This window comes from Symphalangus syndactylus, chromosome 9 (assembly GCF_028878055.3).
Source record: "Symphalangus syndactylus isolate Jambi chromosome 9, NHGRI_mSymSyn1-v2.1_pri, whole genome shotgun sequence".
Classification (NCBI taxonomy): Eukaryota; Metazoa; Chordata; class Mammalia; order Primates; family Hylobatidae; genus Symphalangus; species Symphalangus syndactylus.
The window spans coordinates 54,305,651-54,329,957 of record NC_072431.2 but is presented as its reverse complement, the minus strand read 5'-3'; the positions used below and the strand labels follow the sequence as shown (position 1 = coordinate 54,329,957).

Here is a 24,307-nt window from a genome sequence, read left to right as displayed (position 1 = left end):
ATGCACTTTCAACCCTATACAACAGATTCTTTTTAAACATTTTTTTTTAAAAAAGGCTGTACAACTGCTGTGTGACTCCACGTATGTGACATTCTGGAAAAGGCAAAGCACCGAGGCCAGGCCTGGTGGCTCACGCCTGTAATCCCAGTGGTTTGGGAGGCCAAGGCGGGTGGATCACCTGAGGTTGGGAGTTCAAGACCAGCCTGGCCAACATGGTGAGATCACCCGTTTCTACTAAAAATGCAAAAATTAGACAGGGGTGGTGGCGCATGCCTGTAACCCCAGATACTCAGGAGGCTGAGGCAGGAGAATCACTTGAACCCGAGAGGTGGAGGCTGCAGTGAGCTGAGATTGTGCCACTGCACTTCAGCCTGGGTGACAGAGCAAAACTCCATCTCAAAAAAAAAAAAAAAAAAAAAGCACAGAGGACAGGGGACAGGGCCTTGGCTGCCCAGCTGACGCTGGGCAGAGGTTTCAGGTGCAAAGAGGGGGCAGGAGAGAATTCTGGGGGATGGTGGATCTGTTATTCATCTTGATGGTGGCGGTGGCAGTTATAGGACTCTCCGCATTTGTCAAAACTCACAAAACTATAGCAAAAAAAGAGGAAATTTTGCTTTATGTAAATTATAATGCAAATTAAAATATGAATTCACTTTTTCTTAAAATGCATGACTAGAGGTTTAGGGAGGAAAGAAATGAGGTCGCAAGGAGTTAAAGGGAAAGTGCTCGGGTCTTCAGGGTGGTGGGAACACTGTTTCTTGGTCGTTTGCCCACGGCCCTGTCTCCGGGCCTCCCTCTCCCCTCTCCGCCAGCATTCAATGGCCACAGTGACTGAGAGACAAGGAGAGTCTTGTGGAACTCAGAAATAAATAAATAACTGCCCGCCCCAGGTCGCCACGGCAACCGTGACATCACCCTGGGACCCATGTGGCTGGTGTTTGTTACAGGAGCAAGAGGAGCCAGGGCTGCAGGCCTGCACCTGGTGGCAGGTAGAGGGGGAGACCTCAGGGGGAGAATAGGTTTCCCACCTTGGAGACCGGTGCAAACCACACCCTCATAGTTGGTCTCCGGACTCCCTGCCCAGTTGGTGGGAAGCGTAAATTGGCCCGGCCTCCTGGAGGGCTTTTGGGCAGAGTCTCTCTAAATGAATACTGTGAGGCCGGGCACAGTGGCTCATTCCTGTAATCCCAGCACTTTGGGAGGCCAAGGGAGGATGATTGTTTGAGGTCAGGAGTTTGCAACCAGCCTGGGCAACAGAGCAAGACCCAGTCTAAACAAAAAATTAAAAAATTAGCTGGGTGTGGTGGCAGGCACCTGTAACTCAGGAGGCTGAGGCAGGAGGATTGCTTGAGCCCAGGAGTTGGAGACCAGCCTGAGCAATATAGTGAGACTCTATCTCTACAAAAATTAAAAAGTATTAGCTGGGCATGGTGGAGTGCACCTGACAAGGGAGGATCCCTTGAGCTCAGGAGTTCAAGCTTGCAGTGAGCTGTGATCACACCACTGCACTCCAGCCTGGGTGACAGGGTGAGACCCTGTTTCAAAAGAAAAAGGTAAAGAGGCCAGGCACAGTGGCTCATGCCTGTAATCCCAACACTTTGGGAGGCTGAGGTGGGAGGATTAACTGAGGTCAGGAGTTTGAGACCAGCCTGGACAACATAGTGAGACCTCGCTTCTACAAAAATAAAAATAAAATAAAATAGCCAGGTGTGGTGGTGTGCACCTGTAATCCCAGCTATTTGGGAGGCTGAGGTGGGAGGATTGCTCGAGCCCAGGAGGTCGAGACTGCAGTGAGCTATGATAGTGGGGCCACAGAGCAAGACCCTTTCTCGAAAAAACAAAAACAAAAACCAACAACAAAGGCCGGGCTCAGTGGCTCAAGCCTGTAATCCCAGCACTTTAGGAGCCTGAGACAGGTGGATCACCTGAGGTCAGGAGTTCAAGACCAGCCTGGCCAACATGGTGAAACCCCGTCTCTACTAAAATTACAAAAAATAGCCGGGCGTGGTGGCAGGCGCCTGTAATCCCAGCTACTCAGGAGTCTGAGGCAGGAGAATCACTTGAACCCAGGAGGCGGAGGTTGCAGTGAGCTGAGATCACGCCATTGCACTCCAGCCTGGGTAATAGAGCAAGACTCAGTCTCAAATTAAAAAGAAATAAAAATAAAGAAAAAAACAAACATGACATGCACCTGTGTTTGTGTCCGAGGGCTGGAATCACAGGTGACCACACACCAGTGGCTTAGAACAGCAGATATTTCTTCACATTGCCACAATCTCTGCCTCCACCATCACATGGCTGTCCTCCCCATGTGTCTGTCTTCATTTGATGTTGCCCTCTCTGTGTCTCTTTCGTCTTTTTTTTTGGAGACACAGTGCCTGGCAGACCCCCTTGCCCAGCTTTCACTCCTGCCCTGCCCATACCGGCATACGTGAAGCCAGCATACACAATATGCTCCATAAATGAGCCCTGAACTATGCTAGCATACAGCTAGCACACAGAAGGTGCTCAATCAATGCCCCAGGTCTGTACTAGCATGAAGCCAGCACACAGAAGGTGCTTAATAAATGCTCCATGAGCTGCAGTTAGCATGGAGCCAGCACACAAAAGGTGCTTAATAAATGCTTCATGAACTATACTTAGCATGGAGCCAACACATCAAAGGTGCTTAAAAAATGCTCCATGAGCTGTACTTAGCATGGATCGAGCACACAGAAGGTGCTTAATAAATGCTTCATTAACTGTACTTAGCATGGAGCCAGCACACAGAAGGTGCCTAATAAATGCTCCATGAGCTGCACTTATCATGGAGCCGGCACACAGAAGGTGCTCAATGAATGCTTCATGAACTATACTTAGCATGGAGTCAGCACACAGAAGATGCCTAATAAGTGCTCCATGAGCTGTACTTAGCATGAGGCCAGCATACTGAAGGTGCTCAATGAATGCTCCATAACTGTACTTAACCTGGATCCAGCATACAGGAGGTGCTTAACAAATGCTGCATGAGCTGTATTTAGTATGGAGCCAGCACACAAAAGATGCTTAATAAGTGCTCAATGAACTACTTAGCATGGAGCCAGCACACAGAAGGTGCTCAACGAATGTTCCAGGGTCTTTACGAGCATGGAGCCAGCACACAGGAAATGCGGAATAAATAAATGCTCCATGAACTACTGGTATGACACTGGCATACAGAAAGTGCCCAATAAATGCTTAGTGACCCATATATGCTGCATGGAGTGATTTGTTCTGAACCATACACTCATTTGTTTGGGGGGCAGTCTACAAAGTAACCATCGGACCTGGGGGGAAAGTTTTTGGTGTGTTTAGTGGAGTTTAACCCCATTGGGTGGCTGCTTGGCAACGTCCAGCTGAGCTGATTCCGAGCCTGTGTGGGCTGAAGACATACTTGCTGCTGTGGTCCCGGCTGCTGGTCCGACAGCCAAGTGTGTGCAGACCTTACCCCCAGCTCTTGGATGCCTCTTCCCTGCCCAGGCAACCCTTGTCTGTCTTCCCAGCCTAAGTCCCCCAGCACAGACTTGCATCAAGGCAGAACCAGATGTCGGAGTCAACTAGGGCTGGGTTGTGTCCCTTCCCACCCGGTGATCTCTTTCCCTCACCTCCCTGCCCTGTAGCTTCTCCATCTGTAAAATGGCCAATAGCTCCACATGGCGCTCCGGTGAGGATTAAACAGAGGTGATAACGCTTTGAAGATTCTAAAAAGACACCAAAACTTCGGGAATTTTTGTTTTGTTTGTTTTGTTTTGTTTTTTTGAGAATCTCTTTTGTTTTTTGAGTCTCTCTTTGTCACCCAGGCTGGAGTGCAGTGGCACAATCTCGGCTCACTGCAACTTCTGCCTCCTGGGTTCAAGTGATTCTCCTGCCTCAGCCTCCCAAGTAGCTGCGATTATAGGCCTGTGGCACCACGCCTGGCTAACGTTTGTTTTTTTTTAAATGGAGTCTCACTCTGTTGCCCAGGTTGGAGTGCAATGGTACGATCTCGGCTCACTGCAACCTCCACCTCCCTCAAACCATTCTTCTGCCTCAGCCTCCCAAGTATCTGGGATTACAGGCACATGCCACCACTCCCAGCTAATTTTTGTATTTTTAGTAGAGATGGAGTTTCACCATGTTGGCCAGGCTGGTCTCGATCTGCCTGCCTCGGCCTCCTAAAGTGCTGGGATTATGGGCGTGAGCCACTGCACCTGGCCAGGAACGTTTATTTTTAAGATAAAGTCATGTAGCAATTTCACCTGAGCCCAGCAGAAATAAGTGCACGTGTTCACCAAAAAATATGCACAAAAATATTCATGGGCTGAGTTATCCATAATATCCCCAAACAGGAGTGTCCCCCTGCAGTGGGTTGGAGAAGTCACTTGTGGTCTGTTCACCCAGTGGAATACGATACAGCCATGAAAACTACCAGTTGCTTGGCCAGGTGCGGTGGCTCACACCTGTAATCCCAGCACTTTGGGAAGCTGAGGTGGGAGGATCGCTTGAGCCCAGGAGGTCGGGATCAGCCTAGGCAACGTGATGAAACCCTATCTCTGTAAAAAATACAAAAAAATTTAGCAGGGCATGGTAGATGGTGCCTCTAGTCCCAGCATCTCAGGAGGCTGAGGCGGGAGGATCTCTTGAGCCCAGGAGGTGGAGGCAGCAGTGAGCCATGATTGCACCACTGCACTCTAGCCTGAGTGACAGAATGAGACCCTGTGGAAAAAATAAAAAATAAAAAAGGCAGGGCATGGTGGCTCACGCCTGTAATCCCAGCACTTTGGGAGGCTGAGGCGGGTGGATCACCTGAGGTCAGGATTTCGAGACCAGCTTGGCCAACATGGTGAAACCCTATTTCTACTAAAAATACAAGAATTAGCCTGGCGTGGTGGCACACGCCCAGCTACTCAGGAGGCTGAGGCAAGAGAATTGCTTGAACTTGGGAGGCAGAGGTTGCAGTGAGCTGAGATCACACCACTACACTCCAGTCTGTCGACAGAGCGAGACTCCGTCTCAAAAAGAAAAAAGGTAAATGAAGAGAATGCCATATCTAGCATTTAGTAAAATTTTGTAACAACCACCGCATTGGGGATTAGGCACAAAATATTGGATAATCCAAAACGATTTAATGATCAGAAAGACTGAGGGAGGGGAGGGAAGAGGAGAGAGAGAGGCGGAGATGGAAAAGGGAGAAGGGGAGTGCTCTTCTTTTCCTACCAGTAGGAAGTGAGGTCTTCAGGCTTCCTGGGAATTCGGATGGCACCTCTTCCCCAGCGGAGCTTCCTGGAATTCTCTCTCTGGAATTCTTCCTCTTCTTCCAGGTTCATGAACCACCGAGTCCCTGCCCACAAGAGGTACCAGCCCACAGAGTATGAACATGCGGCCAACTGTGCCACCCATGCTGTGAGTTGGCTTTTGGGGGGCTCAGGGCTGAGATGGGGACACTTCTGGGGAAGGGGGGTGGGGGAAGGCACCTCCTTCACGTATGTCCTAAGTGGCCTGTTCCTCGGGTCTTCTGTGGCCCTCAGAAGAGCGAGTGCGTTTCGAGGGAAGGCCACTGGGGTAAATTGGACTGCAGTGCTGGCCATGTCTCTCTCTTGCTCTAAGAACCTTTGATGGGGCCAGTCATGGTGGCTCACAACTGTAATCCCAGCACTTTGGAAGGCTGAGGCGGGCAGATCACCTGAGGTCAGGAGTTTGAGACCAGCCTGGCCAACATGGTGAAACCCCATCTCTACTAAAAATACAAAAATTCGCTGGGCGTGGTGGCAGGCACCTGTAACCCCAGCTACTTGGGAGGCTGAGACAGGGGAATCGCTTGAACCCAGGAATCAGAAGTTGCAGTGAGCCGAGATCGTGCCATTGCACTCCAGCCTGGGTGACAGAGCAAGACCCTGTCTCAAAAACAAACAAAAAAGAACCTTCAATGTCTCCCTAGTACCTAGTACGGCATCGTGTCACTCTAGCAAGCTCCTAGGTTGTCTGTCCACGCACCTCCCGCCACCATGCCTTGCAATCAGGCTCAAGCACTTGAATCCCTCACTGTTTGCTAAATAGAAGACATGACTCCATGCCTTTGCACGTGCTGTTCCTGTTACCTGGAATAGTTCTCGTCTCCACTCCAGCCCTGCCTATGAAACCCTTTCCATCAGTCACAAGCCTTGCTGAAATGTTCCCCAACAAAGCGTTCCCCTCTGCCCAGATGCTGGGAAGCTCTGAGCTGGTGCCTGCCTCCCCAGCCATTGTAGCCCTCACAGCCCAGCACCATGCTAGCTGTCCATCGCGCCTTCATTCAGCAAACAGTTCCTGGGTACCCTCAAGGCACCAGGCAGTGCTCCAGGCCCTGGCAATGCAGATGTGAGTTCAAACAGAATCCCTGCTGGATTCTTTGATATCTCGGGACATCTCAGCACACCTGGCACAGGGAGGTGCCCAGATAGCGTGTGTGGAGGTGAATTAATTCTCAAACCCCTCGCCCTGACCTGTTAGACCCCGGGGTCTATTGTGTGTTTGGCCTGAGCCCAGGCCTTTAACCGTGGGCCACCGGTGTATTAGAAAGGAGTGGCTGGTGCTGATTTGAACTTAGTGTGTGCCTGGACCACACTAGGTTTTGTTTTGTTTTGTTTTGTTTTGTTTTGTTTTGTTTTGTTTTTTTGAGATGGAGTCTTGCTCTGTCACCCAGGCTGAAGTGCAGTGGTGCGATCTCGGCTCACTGCAAGCTCCGCCTCCCAGGTTCACACCATTCTCCTGCCTCAGCCTCCCGAGTAGCTGGGGCCACAGGCGCCCGCCACCAAGCCCGGCTAATTTTTTGTATTTTTAGTAGAGACGGGGTTTCACCCGTGTTAGCCAGGATGGTCTCGATCTCCTGACCTCATGATCCACCCACCTCGGCCTCCCATAGTGCTGGGATTACAGGCGCGAGCCACCGCACTGGCCCACACTGGGTTCTAAGTTCATATTTTCTCAGTCAGTCCCTTTTGAGCAGGTGCTCTGCTGAGCAGAGACTGGTTCTCACTGGCTCACCTCTGAAGCCCCATGCTGTGTGCATAGTAGGGGCTCGGAAAATATTTGAGAATGAACACATGACTCCCTCTTTTGCAAGGGAGGAAACTGAGGCTTGGGTGAGAGAATCTGCCCAAAGCCGCAAGCTAACTCATCGACACAGGTCTATACTGCACCCTGAAAAGTAAAACTCTAGGAAGAGAAGACCTGCCTTTGAATCCCAGCTCCATCATTTAGTGGCCCTGAGCCTCAGTTTCCTTATCTGTAGAATGGGCATCGTAAGAGCCACTCCCAACGGTGGCCGTGAGTGTTGCTAAAGGCACCATGTTGGCACAATGTGGGCACATTGACAAGTGTGTTTCTTTTCCAGCATACTCTTGAGGAAAGACGTGCTGAATTGGCTGGGCACAGTGGCTCATGCCTGTAATCCCAGCACTTTGGGAGGCTGAGGCGGGCGGATCACTTGAGGTTGGGAGTTCGAGACCAGCCTGGCCGACATGGTGAAACCCCATCTCTACTAAAAATACAAAAATTAGCCAGGTGTGATGGTGTGCGCCTGTAATCCCAGCTACTGAGGAGGCTGAGGCAGGAGAATCTCTTGAATCCAGGAAGCAGAGGCTGCAGTGAGCCAAGATTGTGCCACTTTACTCCAGTTGAGTGCAGAACAGAATGAGCGAGACTCGTTTTCAAAAAAAAAAAAAAAAAGAAGTGCTGAATTGTTCCTGCCATCATACCTGGGAGAAGCTATGAGGCTGGGGACAAAAACCTGTTTACGATCTCCTCTGGCCACTGATGCTATAAACACAAGGCATATTCATAGTCCAGCAGGCTCCAGGAAGTTGGTGATTGAGTCACAGGTACCAGGCCCCTGCTGTTAACTCATTCATTTATTGGATGCACCCTCAGTTAGCACCTATGAGCACAGGGTGAGGGCAGGGTGATGGGCATGTATCATTTCATTCCTGAGGACATGTCCTGTGCTCACAGGTTTGTGGAATGAAAGAATGAGTGAGTGAGCAACTGAATGAATACTAGGCATGGTAGGTGATCGCAAAATAGCACAAACTAGGAGCCAGGCACAGTGGCATGTGTCTGTGGTCCCAGCTACTCAGGAGGCCAAGGCAAGAGGATCATGTGAGCCCAGGAGGTCGAGGCTGCAGTGAGCTATGATTGTACCACTGCACTCCAGCCTGGGCAACAGAGAGATTCCATCTCTAAAAAAAAAAAATAAAATATTTTAAAATAGCACAAAACATAATCAGAGTCTACAGCCTAATGAGAAGGATGTCCCCAAATTATGAAGCAGCATGAGATAGTTGCTGTTTGTTTTTTTTGAGATGGAGTCTTGCTGGGGCTACAGGCATGCGCCACCATGCCTGGCTAATTTTTGTATTTTTAGTAGAGATGAGGTTTTGCCCTGTTGGCCAGACTGGTCTCAAACTCCTGGCCTCAAGTGATCCACCCGCTTTGGCCTCCCAAAGTGCTGGGATTACAGGCATGAGCCACTGCACCTGGCCAGTTGCTGTTTATTTTTTTAAGGTGATGTAGTAAGATTAACGAAAGTGATTTTTTTTTTTTTTTTTTTCTGAGATGGAATCTCGCTCTGTCACCCAGGCTGGAGTATGGTGGCGTGATCTTGGCTCTCTGCAACCTCCGCCTCATGGGTTGAAGTGATTCTCCTGCCTCAGCCTCCCAAGTAGCTGGAATTACAGGCGCATGCCACCATGCCTAGCTAATTTATGTATTTTTAGTAGAGACGGGGTTTCACCATGTTAGCCAGGATGGTCTCGATCTCCTGACCTCGTGATCCGCCTGCCTCGGCCTCCCAAAGTGCTGGGATTACAGGCGTGAGCCACCGCGCCCAGCCTACCACCTGCCTACTTTTTTAAAAAAATGTTTAAAATTATTTATTTTTTTTGAGATGGAGTCTCTCTCTGTCACCCAAGCTGGAGTGCAGTGGCGCAATCGTGGCTCACTGCAGCCTCCGCCTCCTGGGTTCAAGCGATTCTCCTGCCTCAGCCTCCTGACTAGCAGGGATACAGGCGCCTACCACCATGCCTGGCTAATTTCTTTTTTTTTTTTCTTAAGTAGAGGTGGGGTTTTGTCATGTTGGCTAGGCTGGTCTCGAACTCCTGACCTCAAGTGATCTGCCCGCCTTGGCCTCCCAAAGTGCTGGCATTACAGGTGTGAGCCACTGCGCCCGGCCCTGACTTGCCCACCTCTTCCCAAAAGGGTTCTTCCAGCATTTCTTCCTTCCTGCCTGCCTCACTGCCTGACTTTGGTATATATTTGTTAGGTGCCCACCGTGCACTGGTGACCCTGTGCAGCTCGTGTTGTGTGGGGGAAATAATGATTAAGTAAGTCTATCATATAAGATGTGGGGGCTGCCAGGGAGAGAGGGCAACAGGTACTACAGACAACAGGAGAGGCATGTGTCAGTCAAAGGACAGAGCAGGTGCTCCTGCCAGAGTGATATTAACCAGCTCCTGAAGGATGAGTAGGAGCCAGCCTCCCAGAGAGTGAAGGGAGCAGCATGTTGAGGACAAGGGAACAGCACGTGCAGAGGCCCCGAGGCAGGAAAGTGTTGGGACAACTGGACGAAGGCCAGGAAGGCCAAGGCGTGGTGACTTGGGGCAGAGCAGGAGGGAAAGTAGGGAAAAGTACAGTAGAGGGGCTGGGAAGGGCCAGGCCATGCACCTATAAGGGCAGAGGATTTGGAGATTACATTCTCTACAGTGAATCATGGTGGACCATCCACTATTTTAAAAAAAAATTTTTTTGAGATGGAGTCTTGCTCTGTCACCAGGCTGGAGTGCAGTGGCGCAATCTGAGCTCACTGCAATCTCCACCTCCTGAGTTCAAGTGATTCTCCTGCCTCAGCCTCCTGAGTAGCTGGTATTACAGGCGCGCACCACCATGCCTGGCTAATTTTTTGTATTTTTCAGTACAGACGGGGTTTCACCATATTGGCCAGGCTGGTCTCGAACTCCTGACCTCGTGATCCGCCCACCTCAGCCTCCCAAAGTGCTGGGATTGCAGGCGTGAGCCACCGCTCCCGGCCGCCATCCACTATTTAAACTCGTTTACAAGCTGAATGGTACCTGGGCGCCTGTGCTGCTCAGGGCTGGGCTCTTCCTTCAGGGCAGTCCAAGCAGATGAGGTCAGGACATCAGTGATGATGATGTGTGACATGTGGCACATCATACTTTTCTGTGTGGTAGCCCAGAGAGGGGCTGGGGTGTGATGGGGACGGCCACTCCCTGGGACGTGGTCTTTGACCATTTCATACATGGACCCCTTTGAGAATTGAATCAAAGATCTAGACCTGCACTGTCCAGGTTGGCAGCCACTGGCCCCACATGGCTGTTGAAATTGACACCTGAGGCTGGGCATGGTGGCTCACGCCTATAATCCCAGTCCTTTGCAGGTCAAGGTGGGAGGATCGCCTGAGGTCAGGAGTTCAAGACCAGCCTGGGCATTACAGCCAGACCCCATCTCTATAAAAAAATGTAAAAATTGGCCAGTCGTGGTGGTGTGCGCCTGTAGTCCCAGCTACTTGTGAGGCCAAGGTGGGAGGATCACTTGAGCCCAGGAAGTCGAGGCTGTAGTGAACTGCGATTGCACCACTGCACTCCAGCCTGGGGGACAAGACAAGGAAGGAAGGAAGGAAGGAAGGAAGGAAGGAAGGAAGGGAGGGAGGGAGGGAGGGAGGGAGGGAGGGAGGAGAGAGGGAGGAGGGAAGGGGAAGAAAGAAAGAGGAAAGGAAAAGAGAAAAGAAAAAAAGGAAAGAAAAGAGGAAAGGGGAAAAGGGAAAGGAAAGGAAGAAGGGAGGAAGGAAGGAAGGATGGAAGGAAAGAAGGAAAGGGAAAGGAGGGAAGGAAGGAAGGAAGGAAGGAAGGAAGGAAGGAAGGAAGGAAGAAGGGAAATTTACACTTGAATCCCTTAAAGTAAAATAAAATGATTCCGCTCTTCAGTGGCACTGACCACATTTCAAGAGCAGAGTGCTGCCACGTTGGGCAGCTCATCCGGGGAAGGGGCAGGAGGTGTGCTCTGAGCCACCCAGCTGCTGCACCCGTCCCTGCCGTCCCTGCCCCTCCAGTTCTGGATCATCCCCAGCATCCTGGGCAGCTCCAACCTCTACTTCCTCTCGGACGATGACTGGGAGACCATCTCCGCCTGGATCTACGGCCTCGGCCTCTGCGGCCTCTTCGTGGTGTCCACCGTGTTTCACACCATCTCCTGGAAGAAGAGCCACCTCAGGTGCCTCCCGCCCAGAGGGGACCCATGCCGGGTAGGGGGTCGGGGCAGGGGGACCCATGGCGGCCCGTGGGGTGAACCAGGACATCCGGTCTGCCTGGTGACATTCTCCACTGAGCTGGGAGGGGCTGGGCTGGGCGACCCACAGGCTGGCTTTGCAGGAGGCACAAGCCCTGCCTTACACAGGCTGCGATTGAATCTCTTCGGGGCACACCACCTTGCCCGTGGGAGCCTGGTTTGCTCACTTTTTGTTGTTGTTTTTTGGTTTTTTTTGAGATAGAGTCTCACTCTATAGCCCAGGCACGAGTGCAGTGGCGCCATCTCAGCTCATTGCAACCTCCGCCTCCTGAGTTCAAGCAGTTCTCCTGCCTCAGCCTCCTGAGTAGCTGGGACTACTACAACACGCCCAGCTAATTTTTGTTTTGTTTTGTTTTGTTTTTTGGGGGGGGGTTTTTTTTTGGTAGAGATGGGGTTTCGCCATGTTGGCCAGGCTGGTCTCGTACTCCTGACCTCAGATGGTCCACCCACCTCGGCCTCCCAAAGTGTTGGGATTACAGGTGTGAGCCACTGTGCCTGGCCAACTTGTTTTTTGTTTGTTTGAGAAAGAGTCTTTTTTTTTTTTTTTTTTTGAGACGGAGTCTCGCTCTGTCGCCCAGGCTGGAGTGCAGTGGCGCAATCTCGGCTCACTGCAAGCTCCGCCTCCCGGGTTCACGCCATTCTCTTGCCTCAGCCTCTCCGAGTAGCTGGGACTACAGGCACCCGCCACCACGCCCGGCTAATTTTTTTGTATTTTTAGTAGAGACAGGGTTTCACCGTGGTCTCAATCTCCTGACCTCGTGATCCGCCTGCCTTGGCCTCCCAAAATGCTGGGATTACAAGCGTGAGCCACCGCGCCCGGCTAATTTTTATATTTTTTAGTAGAGACGGGGTTTCACCATGGTCTTGATCTCCTGACCTCGTGATCCGCCCACCTCGGCCTCCCAAAGTGCTGGGATTACAAGCGTGAGCCACTGCGCCCGGCGTGAAAGAGTCTTAATCTGTTGCCCAGGCTGGAGTGCAGTGGTACAGTCTCAGCTCACTGTAGCCTCCACCTCCAGGGCTCAAGCAATCCTTCTGCCTCAGCCTCCTGAGGAACTGAGACCACAGGTGTGTGCCATCATGCCTGGCTAATTCTCGTATCTTTTTGTAGAGACGGGGTTTCACCATGTTGCCCAGGCTGGTCTCCAACTCATGGGCTCAAGTGATCCACCTGCCTCAGCCTCCCAAAGTGCTGGGGTTTCAGGCATGAGCCTTCACGCCTGACTTGTTTTGCTTGCTTCTGAGAGGACCAAGAGAAAAGCCCTTGCTGGCTGCAGGGTGGTCATGACGGGCCAGCTCCCCTCTGGGCTTCGTTCCAGACATGCTACAGGTGCCATTCCCTAATCTTTCCAATAATTCTGCAATGTAGGCATTAGAATCCCTGAGTTTTACAGTTTTGATTTTTTTTTTTTTTTTTGAGATGGGGTCTCACTCTGTCACCCAGGTTGGAGTGTGGTAATGTCATCTCGGTTCACTGCAGCCTCCACCTCCAGGGCTCAAGCGATCCTCCTATCTCAGCCTCCCGAGTAGCTGGGACTACAGGCATGCACCACCGCATCTAGCTAATTTTGTGTATTTCTTGTAGTGATGGGGTTTCATCGTGTTGCCCAGGTTGGTCTTGAATTCCTGGCCTCAGGCGATCTGCCCTCCTTGGCCTCCCAAACTGCTGGGATTACAAGTGTGAGCCACTGTGCCTGGCTAGTTTTGATTAAAAAAAAAAAAAATTACGGGCTGGGCAAGGTGGCTCATGCCTGTAATCCCAGCATTTTGGGTGCCTGAGGTGGGAGGATCACTTGAGGTCAAGAGTTTGAAACCAGCCTGGCCAACATGGTGAAACTCTGTCTCTACTAAAAATACAAAAATTAGCCAGGCACGGTGGCTGGCACACACCTGTAATCCCAGCTACTCAGGGTGCTGAGGCACGAGAATCGCTTGAACCTGGTAGGTGGAGGTTGCAGTGAGCTGAGATAGTGCCACTGCACTCCAGCTTGGGCAATAGAGTGAGAATCTGTCTCAAAAAAAAAAAAAAAAGAAAAGAAAAAGAAAAGAAACCTTATTTGCTCAAAGTTGCATAGCAGCCACATTCAACCCAAGCTGACTCTGGGAATCCAGGCCCCCCATAAAGCTGTATGCCACTCCCTTTAATTTCTAGGAAGACATGCAGTTGAGCTGTGCATACAGTCATTAGTCAAATTTGTTCAGGTCTGCACTTTGCTAGACAGGACCACAGTTTGTACTGGTCAGTGATTGCTTTGTAACGAAGTATTCCAGAACACTATGGCTTAAAATAACAAGAAACACTTATTCTCTTTCAAAGCCTCAAGGTGTTAGGAATCTGAGAGCTTTAGCTGTGTGGCTCCAGTCCGTGGTGTTTCCTGTAGTCAGAGGCTGGCTGGGGCTGCTGTCATCTGACGGCTTGACTGGGTCTGGAGGGTCTAAGCTCCCTCACTTGGCTGGTGAGCTAGTGCTGGGTTGTAGTGTGGCTGTCTTCACAGCCACTTGGGAGCTTGTTTTCCCCAAACTTAGCGACTTAATAGAGCAAGGCAGAAGCTGTAATGTCTTTTATGACCTGGCCTCAGGAACCACACACCATCATTTCTGCAATGTCCTATTGATTCCCTGAGTTTACCTTATTTGTTTTGGGAGGGAAGGGTCCCAGTGTGTGAATACTAGGGGCTTGGCTCATTGGGCACCATTGTGGAGGCTGGCCCCATGCCAGTCCCATGTATTGAGGGTTATTGCTCACTACACAAGGTGAGGTCATCATAAAAACGGTTGGTGTTTATTTATTTTTATTATTTATTTTTTTTTTGAGACAGAGTTTCACTCTTGTTGCCCAAGCTGGAATGCAATGGCACAATCTCAGCTCACTGCAACCTCCACCTCCCAGGCTCAAGCAATTCTCCTGCCTCAGCCTCCCTAGTAGCTGGGATTACAGGCACTCACCACCACACCCAGCTAATATATATATATATTTGAGACAGAATCTTGCTCTGTCGCCCAGGCTGGAGTGCAGTGGCATGATCTCAGCTCACTGCAAGCTCCGCCTCCTGGGTTCACGCCATTCTCCTGCTTCAGCTTCCCAAGTAGCTGGGACTACAGGTGCCCACCACCATGCCTGGCTAATTTTTTGGATTTTTAGTAGAGACGGGGAATGTTTTGTATTTTTTGTAGAAACGGGGTTTCACCATGTTAGCCAGGCTGGTCTCAGACTCCTGACCTCAGGTGATCTGCCCACCTTGGCCTCCCAAAGTGCTGGGATTACAGGCGTGAGCCACCACGCCTGGCCAAAACAGCTGGAATTTATTGAGCACTTACTATGTACTGTGCTGAGTATTAGCTAATTTAATCCTCCCCACAGCCCCGTGTCAGGTTGCTGGCATCCTCTGTATTTTACAGAGAAGGAAGCTGAGACCTGAGCGAATAGGTAACTTGCTCAAGGTTATGTACTCCTGAAGTGTAGAGCTGGAATTCAAACTCGGGCCTTCTGGCTCCAGAGCTTGGATCCGAACCACTAAGTTCTTCTAGCATTAGAATGTCAGCTCCCAGACAGTCTTGAGGGGCACGAAATTTAGTAGTTTTTGCACTTTTTTTTTTTTTGAGACAGGATCTAGCTCTGTTGCCCAGACTGGAGTGTGGTGGCACAAACATGGCTCACTGCAGTCCCAACCTCCCAGGGTCAAGAGATCTCCTGCCTCAGCCTCTGGAGTAGCTAGGCCTACAGGCACGCACAATTATGCCTGGCTGATCTTTCTAATTGTTAGTAGAGATGAGGTCTCACTATGTTGCCCAGGCTGGTTTCCAACTCCTGAGCTCAAGCAATTCTCTCACCTCAGCCTCCCAAAGCTCTGGAATTACAGGTGCGAGCCACTCCATCTGGCCATTTTTGCCCTTTGTCCACAGAATTCTTTCCCCATTATAAATCTTTGGAAAAACTCAGTATATAAAGAAGAAATGCACAGTCGCTCTGATTAAAGTAGGGGAGGATGGCTGGGTGCGGTGGCTCACACTTGTAATCCCAGCACTTTAGGAGGCCAAGGCGGGTGGATCATGAGTTCAGGAGTACGAGACCAGTCTGGCCAACATGGCAAAACCCTGTCTCTACTAAAAATACAAAAACTAGCCTGGCATGGTGGCGGGTGCCTGTAATCCCAGCTACTTGGAAGTCTGAGGCAAGAAAATGGCTTGAATCCGGCAAGTGGAGGTTACAGTGAGCTGAGATCGTGCCACTGCACTCCAGCCTGGGAGACAGAGCGAGACCTTGTCTAAAAAAAAAAAAAAATGTGGGAAGGAGGAGGATGTCCAATCCTTACCTGTAGGGGTGCAAGGCCCTCAGTGGGACCCCTGAGGCAAGGTGTCTCCATGCAGCCCCTAGGGTGATAAGGATCCTGGTTTAAAGACCACTGCCCTGATCACTTACAGATGGGGATTCTGAGGCCCAAGGGGTCCTGGCTGGATAGAGGAGCCCAGCCCTGCTAACCTGTAGGCAGGCACGATCAGCCCAGGGCACGGCTCTGGGGGCACTGGCCCTTCCCTGCTGTGCAGGGGCTGTGACTGCCGGCTTCTCTGCCACCCTAGGATGGTGGAACACTGTCTACACATGTTCGACCGGATGGTCATCTATTTCTTCATAGCGGCTTCCTACGCACCCTGGTGAGTACCGTCCCGCTGCCCAGCAAACGCTTGGCGGCCTTTCTTTTCACCGTTTGAATTTATTTTTCTATCTGGCCGGGTAATATGTTGACTTGGCACAGAGGAGTTAGGTGAAAAGCTTCCCGCCACCCTTTTCTCCTTCCTGGAAGCAGCTACTTATACCCACTTTCTTGTGTGTCCTTCTTGAGTTATTTTATGCAGAAAAAGCAAATACATACATTTTTTTTTTTCTGAGAATTCTGAGACAGAATCTCACTCTGTCACCCAGGCTAGAGTGCAGTAGCGAGGTCTTGGCTCACTGCAACCTCTGCCTCCCCGGTTCAAGCGATTCTCCTGCCTCAGCCTCCCGAGTAGCTGGGATTACAGGCGTGCGCCACCACGCCCAGCTAATTTTTGTATTTTTAGTAGAGGTGGGGTTTCACCATGTTGGCCAGGCTGGTCTCAAACTCTTAACCTCCAGTGATCTGCCCGCCTTGGCCTCCTGAAGTGTTTGGATTACAGGTGTGAGCCACTGTGCCCATCCGGAAAAGCAAATATTAATATGTACATATGTATGCATATGTGTCTATATATATACACATATATAAATATGTGTAATAGACATAGACATATGCATACACATGCATATACATACATATATACTTATATTTATATTTACTTAATATTTAATTTGTTTAATATAGCTTATAAATTTTTAATATTTTTTTAAGAGACAGGATCTTGATCTGTTGCTTGTGCTGGAGTGCAGTGTTGTGATCATAGCTCACTGCAGCCTCCAACTCCTGGGCTCAAGTGATCCTCCTGCCTCAGCCTCCCAAGTAGCTGGGACTGCAGGTGCAAGCCACCATGCTTGGCTAATATTTTTATTTTTGTAGAGATGGGTCTCAGTATGTAGCCCAGGCTGGTCTTGAACTCCTGGCCTCAAGACATCCTCCTGCCTCAGCCTCCCAAAGTGTTGGGAGTACAGGCATGAGCCATTGCAATGGCCACATTTTATAAGTATATATTTATTTTGTTTTTATTTTTTGTTTTGTTTTGTTTATGTTTTTGAGATGGAGTCTTGTTCTGTTGCCCAGGCTGGAGTGCAGGGGCGTGATCTCGACTCACTGCAACCTCCACCTCCCGGGTTCGAACGATTCTCCTGCCTCAGCCCCCTGAGTAGCTAGGACTATAGGCACGTGCCACCACACCCTGCTAATTTTTGTATTTTTACTAGAGACGGGGTTTCACCATGTTGGCCAGGGTGGTCTGAAACTCCTGACCTCAGGTGATCTGCCTGCCTCAGCCTCCCACAGTGCTGAGATTACAGGTGTGAGCCACCGCACCCGGCCTGAGTTTCTCTTCTTTACCTTTACCCCTGGTTGTGATTAACTGGGCACTGCCCTGTGCCAGGCCCTGTGCTGGTATCTGAGGGTATTGTCACAAACAAAACCCCCAGCTCCCTCACGTTGTGGGGGACAAAAACAAACAAACCGAAAACCAAATAATACTGAAGGTTTTACATAATCAGGGAGAATACAGACATTTTCATAAAGTCTAAATTAGAGCAGTCAGAGAGAAGCTGATGGAAATGAAAGAAAGAGACAAATTCTTCAGGCATTGAGACTGAAAAAATAAATTATTTGCAAAGTGAAAAAAACAAGCTGGCTTCTGAATGTGGCCACAGCACCATTTAATGCTGACACACAGTGGAGACACTTCTAATAATTTCCCAGAAATAGACTTCAGAATAAACTATCAAATGGGGTTGTCATGCAGACGTAAAAACAATAGGCACCATTGTCACACATGAAAGAAGTCCAAGAATACCATATCCATGAGGAGTTTTTGAAAGAAACTAGTTTGTGATGGCATGTGCCTGTGGTCCCAGCTACTCAGGAGGCTGAGACAGGAGGATCGCTTGAGCCCAGGAAGTCGAGGCTGCAGTGAGCTATGATTGTGCCACTGCCCTCCAGCCTAGGAGAGTGAGACCCTGTCTCTAAAAAAACAAACAAGAAACTGAAACATGTAATTTAAAAAATCCACTGGCCAGGCACAGTGGCTCACACCTATAATCCCAGAACTTTGGGAGGCTGAGGTGGGCGGATCACAAGGTCAGGAGATCGAGACCATCCTGGCTAACACAGTGAAACCCCGTCTCTACTAAAAATACGAAAAATTAGCCGGGCGTGATGGTGGGCGCCTGTGGTTGGATTTTTTTTTTTTTGCTGGGATGGAGTTTTGCTCTTGTCGCCCAGGCTGGAACGCAATGGCGTGATCTTGGCTCAGTGCAAACTCTGCCTCCCGGGTTCAAGCAATTCTCCAGCCTGAGCCTCCCAAGTAGCTGGAATTACAGGCTTCTGCCACCACACCCAACTAATTTTTGTGTTTTTAGTGGAGATGGGATTTCACCATTTTGGCCAGGCTGGTCTTGAACTCCTGACCACAGGTGATCCACCTGTCTCGGCCTCCCAAAGTGCTGGGATTACAGGCATGAGACACTGCGCCCGGCGGAAAATCCAGTTTTCTTGTGCTTTACATAATTTATTTTAACTTCAGAGTCCGAGTGAATTTTATGGTGAAGAAACATTTGTTTGAAGTTCAGCAAAATTTTTAAGTGTCCATTTTCTTCTTTTAAAGACAAGTTAAAATTAAATGTAATACTTTTAATTTAAAAAGATGTGTATAACTTAATTCTCACCCTTTCTCCTTTCCCTTCATCCCGTCCTATCCTTCTACCCAGTGGCCTAGTTTTAGGTCTACTTGGAAGGATATCTAGAATGATGTTCACTGATGGTTATTTTGGGTAATGAGATGGGTTATTATTTTTTGCTCTTAAACTTTTCAGTGTTACTTAACTTCTTTATAATGACAGACTCCAAGCAGGTCACTTTTTTTGGCAGAAGTTTTACATAACACATTCTCATTTCAGAAATTCATTCCAGGCCAGGTGCGGTGGCTCACGCCTGTAATCCCAGCACTTTGGCAGGCCGAGGTGGGCAGATCACCTGAGGTCAGGAGTTTGAGACCAGCCTGGCCAACATGGTGAAACCCCATCTCTACTACAAATACAAAAATTAGCCAGGCATGGTGGTACGCCTGTAATCCCAGCTACTCGGGAGGCTGAGGCAGGAGAATCACTTGAACCCGGGAGGCGGAGGGTGCAGTGAGCTGAGATCGCGCCACTGCACTCTAGCCTGGGTGACAGAGCGAGACACCATCTCAAAAAAAAAAAAAAAGAAAGAAAGAAATTCATTCCAGAAAAAACTTAAAGGACCATCTTCCCCAGTCATCACCACCACTATTAACTACACTTTCCAGACAAAACCACTTGGGAAGAGGTTCAGATCTTTTTCTGTGCATTGACCGTTATCCGCCCCCCCTTATTTTTTTTGAGACGGAGTCTTGCTCCGTCGCCCAGGCTGGAGTGTAGTGGTGCGATCTTGGCTTCATGCCATTCTCCTGCCTCAGCCTCCCGAGTAGCTGGGACTACAGGGGCCTGCCACCGCGCCTGGCTAATTTTGCTTTTGTATTTTTTAGTAGAGACAGGGTTTCACCATGTTAGCCAGCATGGTCTCAATCTCCTGACCTTGTGATCCACCCGCCTCGGCCAACCAAAGTGCTGGGATTACAGGCGTGAGCCACCGCGCCCGGCTGACAGTTATTTCTTTATACATCCACACAATATTGTCATCTTATTCTTCTTGGTTCATACCCTCCACCCCCCTGAACACCTCACAATATAGCTTAGAGATCTGTCTATGTTGGTAAAAACAGATCTTCCTCATATTTTTCATTTTTATATTATTACTATTTTTAATTTTTTTTGAGACAGGGTCTCACTCTGTTGCCCAGGCTGGAGTGCAGTGGTGTGATCATGGCTCACTGCAGCTTCAACCTCCCAGGCTTAAGCCATCCTCCCACCTCAGCTTCTCAAGTAGCAAGACCCTGTCTCTTAAAATAATTATTAACAAAGGATTGGAGGCTGGGCGCGGTGGCTCAGGCCTGTAATCCCAGCATTTGGGAGGCTGAGGTGGGTGGATCACCTGAGGTCAGGAGTTCGCGACCAGCCTGGCCAACATGGAGAAACCCCATCTTTACTAAAAATACAAAATTAGCCGGGCGTGGTGGCAGGCACCTGTAATCCCAGCTACTCGGGAGGCTGAGGCAGGAGAATCACTTGAACCCAGGAATCGGAAGTTGCAGTGAGCCAAGATTGTGCCACTACCCTCCAGCCTGGGGCACAGAGAGAGACTGCATCTGAAAAAAATAAAAAATAAAATAAAATAAGATAAGATAAGATAAAATAAAATAAAATAAAAAACAAAGTAAAATAAAATGTAAAATAGCATTGCTTTGGTTAGCTGCTGAAACTGCGGTGACGGAGAATGCACAATGGCCTCCAAACAGGCTTTACTTGTGCATAATCCCACCAGTTTGAGATGCTACTTACCTTTTCTTCTAGATATTATCAATTTTGCTAATTTTCCTCTAATCATTGCTTGCTGTTTCAAGTTATCTAGTGCCCTTTCTGCCTGTTCACCCATCTTCCTGTGAGCGCCCATGTCCCAGCTGTGGAGCCACAGGTGACAGGACTTCTCTGGGGTCCATTTCCTGTGACAGGCCAGTCCTCGAGGGCTGGGGTCCTGGTGGGCCCCCCTCAGGGCCACGGCCTTGGCTCTTTCTCTCCCAGGCTGAACCTTCGGGAGCTGGGCCCCTGGGCCTCCCACATGCGCTGGCTGGTCTGGATTATGGCTTCCGTGGGCACCATCTATGTCTTCTTCTTCCACGAGCGGTAAGCCAGGCCTGGGGGCTTCAGGGAGGCGAGATTCCCTTAGATGCTCCGGCCTCCCCAGCACTCCTGGGCTGCTGAGAGCCCAGGATGATGCCATAATCGTGACAGCACAGCTCTGGCTGTCATGGCATTCGGGCTGATGGGTGGCCACCAGGTCTTGCAGACCCTAGGGTCAACTTGAAGTTGTCAAAAAAGACATCATAGGTGGCCAGGCGTGGTGGCTCACATCTGTAATCCCAGCATTTTGGGAGGCCGAGTGATCTGCGAGGAAGGCGGATCACTTGAGGTCAGGAGTTTGAAACCATCCTGGCTAACATGATGAAACCCTGTCTCTCTTAAAAATACAAATATTAGCTGAGCGTCATGATGGGCGCCTGTAATCCAAACTACTTGGGAGGCTGAGGCAGGAGAATGGTTTGAACCCGGGTAGTGGAGGTTGCAGCGAGCCAAGACCACGCCACTGCGCTCCAGCCTGGGCAACAGAGCGAGACTCTGTCTCAAAAGCAAACAAACAACAACAAAAAAACATAGGTTCCTAGCCCCATTGGATTGGGGTGGGGGGGGGGATGGTCACATGCCACCTGCCCTACCTAAATTATTAGCAGATGAAGGGGAGAGGTCCTGAAAGAGCCACACTCTCTGTATTCCCATTCTGTCGAGTGATGGGGATGGAAATAATTCAGTGGGGAAAGAAACAGGATGATAGAAGCAAAAGAGAGTAACAGACTTCCTGCAGTCTCAGAGTTCAGGAACCTCTGGAAGTCATTTAGTTCAGGGACAGCAAAGAGGCTTCAGCTGCTGCAGCAATCCAGCTCGATTGGAAGTGGCTGCTTGGGCCCTATGGGAAGAGATGCTGGGATTGAATAGTGATGTCTGCCATGGGCTGAGCACCGGAAGTGCCCATGTGTGTGCTATGCCCAATGTTTGTAATCCCTGCTCTGGTACCAGCATGCATTTTACAGATATGGAAACTGAGTCTCAGGGAGGGAAAGTGCCCAAGGTTACGTAACTGCCAACACCTGTTGGATGTAGCTGGGTGAAATCTGAGCCAAGGCATGCTGGATAGAGAAAGCGTCCTTTCTTCTCACTGTTCTGGCCAGAGTGTTCCCTCTTCCCCAAGAATAGGGAGCTGTGCGCAGTTTCTTCATGGGGAGGCATGTCCTAAGGCCAGCACGGCTTGTCTTCCTGCCAGGTACAAGCTTGTGGAGCTTCTCTGCTACGTCGTAATGGGCTTCTTCCCTGCCCTGGTCATCCTCTCCATGGTAAGTGCTGCCAGCCCTGCATAGATGGGTCCCTGCAAGAGACCAAGAGTGTCCAAGCTGGACCTGGCTGTTGAGATTGTCACAAAGCCTCTCCTTTGGCAGGTGGGGAAACTGAGGCCTGGCATGACTTGTCTAAAGAGGCAGTAGGCCAGGCACAGTGGCTCATGCCTATAATCCAGTCCTTTGGGAGGCTGAGGTTTGAGGATAGTTTGAGTCCAGGGATTTGAGACCAGCCCGGGCAACATAGTAAGACCCATCTCTAAAAAAAAAAAAAAATTAGCCAGATGTGGTGCACACCTATAGTCTCAGCTACTCTGGAGGCTGAGGCAGGAGAATCTCTTGAACCCGGGACACGGAGGTTGTAGTGAGCCGAGATCACACCACTGCACTCCAGCCTGGGCTACAAGAGTGAAACCCTGTTTCAAAAAATAATAATTTTTTTTTTTTTTGTAGAAGCAGGATCTCCCTGTGTTGCCTAGGATGGTCTTGAATTCCTGGCCTGGTGAGGGCTTGGCAGGTTCTTCTTGCTCAATTCCCTCCTATTCTATGAGTGTTTCTTTTGTTTTTCTTTTTTTTAGAGATGGGGTCTCACTATGTTGCCCAGGCTGGTCTCGATCTCCTGGGCTTAAGCCCACCTTGGCCTTCCAAAGTGCTGGGATTACAGGCGTGAGCTACCGTGCCCTGCAAAGAGTTTCTTTTACTTAGAACAACTCATGTTAATAGTACTCACATCTGGGGGCCAGGACTACTACTTTTTTCTTACCATGTTTTTTCTCTAAATATTTTTTGCCATGAAGCAAAAAAAAAAATTATTTTCTCTACTTTTTTTTTTTTTTTTGCCATGCCATTACTTTAAAAAACTCTGGTAAAATATTCGGTTCAGTTGCAGTAAGCACATTCACATTGTCACGCGACCATCCCCATCCTCCATCTCCAGAACTTTTTGCATCTCTGCAAACTATAACTCTGTCCCGTCCACATTTTTTTTTTTTTTTGAGACGGAGTCTCACTCTGTTGCCCAGCGTGGAATGCAAAGGCACGATCTCGGCTCACTGCAACCTCCAACTCCCAGGTTCAAGTGATTCTCGTGCCTCAGCCTCCCGAGTAGCTGGGATTACAGGCACATGCCACCACTCCTAGCTAATTGTTGCATTTTTAGTAGAGACGGGGTTTCGCCATGTTGGCCAGGCTGGTCTTGAACTCCTGACCTCATGATCCACCCTCCTTAGCCTCCCAGAGTGCTGGGATTATAGGCGTGAGCCACCACTCCTGGCCTTGATCTCATTTCGTTTATCCATTCATTCCTTGGTGGACCCCTGGGTTGCTTCCACCTTTTGCTGTTGTGATTATGCTGCTATGAACATGGGTGTGCAAACATCTGTCAAGACCCTGCTTTCAATTCTTTGGGTATATACCCAGATGTATTACATTTTTACAAAAGATAAGCTATAGGACAGGTGCAGTGGTTCACGCCTATAATCCCAGTACTTTGGGAGGCCAAGGTGGGCAGATCACCTCAGGTCAGGAGTTTGAGACCAGCCTGGCCAACATGGTAAAACCCGTGTCTACTAAAAATACAAAAATTAGCCAGGCGTGGTGGTGCACACCTGTAGTCCCAGCTACTCGGGAGGCTGAGGCAGGAGAATTGGTTGAACCCTGGAGGTGGAGGTCACAGTGAACCGAGATCTCTCTACTGCACTCTAGCCTAGGCAAAAGAGCAACTGTGTCTCAAAAAAAAAAAAAAAAAAAAACAGATAAGTTATAAAAATATTATTTGAGGCTGAGTGTGGTGGCTCACACCTGTAATGTCAGCACTTTGGGAAGTCGAGGTGGGAGAATCACTGGAGACCAGGAGTTTGACACCAGCCTGGGCAATATAGTGAGACGCCCCCATCTCCAAAAATAAAATAAAATTAGCCAGGCATGGTTGCGCCATGGGATATCTATAGTCTCAGCTACTGGGGAGGCTGAGGCAGGAGGATCATTTCAGGAGTTGGAGGCTGCAGTGAGCTACGCTTGTGCCACTGCACTCCAGCTGGGGCAACAGACAGAGACCCTGTCAAAATAAAAAAAAATTGGTGAGATTTTAATAGAAATGAGAATGTCTATCATCTGAGACCTAGTCTGGGGAGAATTGCTGGTATATCAGTGTTGAGGCTTCCCACCTGGGAGTCTGGGCTGGTTTGCCATCTGCGTGTCTTTTGGTTTTGGGCGGTGGGGACTGGCTGGTGCTTCCAGCCACACTGGCTGCCCCTCTGACCTGTGCCCCACCCTTGTCCTTGCC

The 24,307-nt window shown here is 49.7% G+C and overlaps 1 protein-coding gene across 7 annotated transcripts in view; it reads left to right on the top strand.

Annotated features, from left to right (window-relative positions):
* Positions 1–24,307, top strand: part of MMD2 (monocyte to macrophage differentiation associated 2) — a 67,967-nt gene that overhangs the window by 26,659 nt on the left and 17,001 nt on the right. For 2 of the 7 annotated variants that reach the window (XM_055292233.2, XM_055292232.2), the window contains exons 2-6: positions 5,319–5,400; positions 11,099–11,259; positions 15,913–15,987; positions 20,660–20,761; positions 21,954–22,023. In XM_055292233.2, the coding sequence (XP_055148208.1) occupies positions 5,319–5,400; positions 11,099–11,259; positions 15,913–15,987; positions 20,660–20,761; positions 21,954–22,023 (490 nt within the window). The other 5 variants (XM_055292234.2, XM_063646104.1, XM_063646103.1 and 2 more) reach the window with 5 other exon arrangements.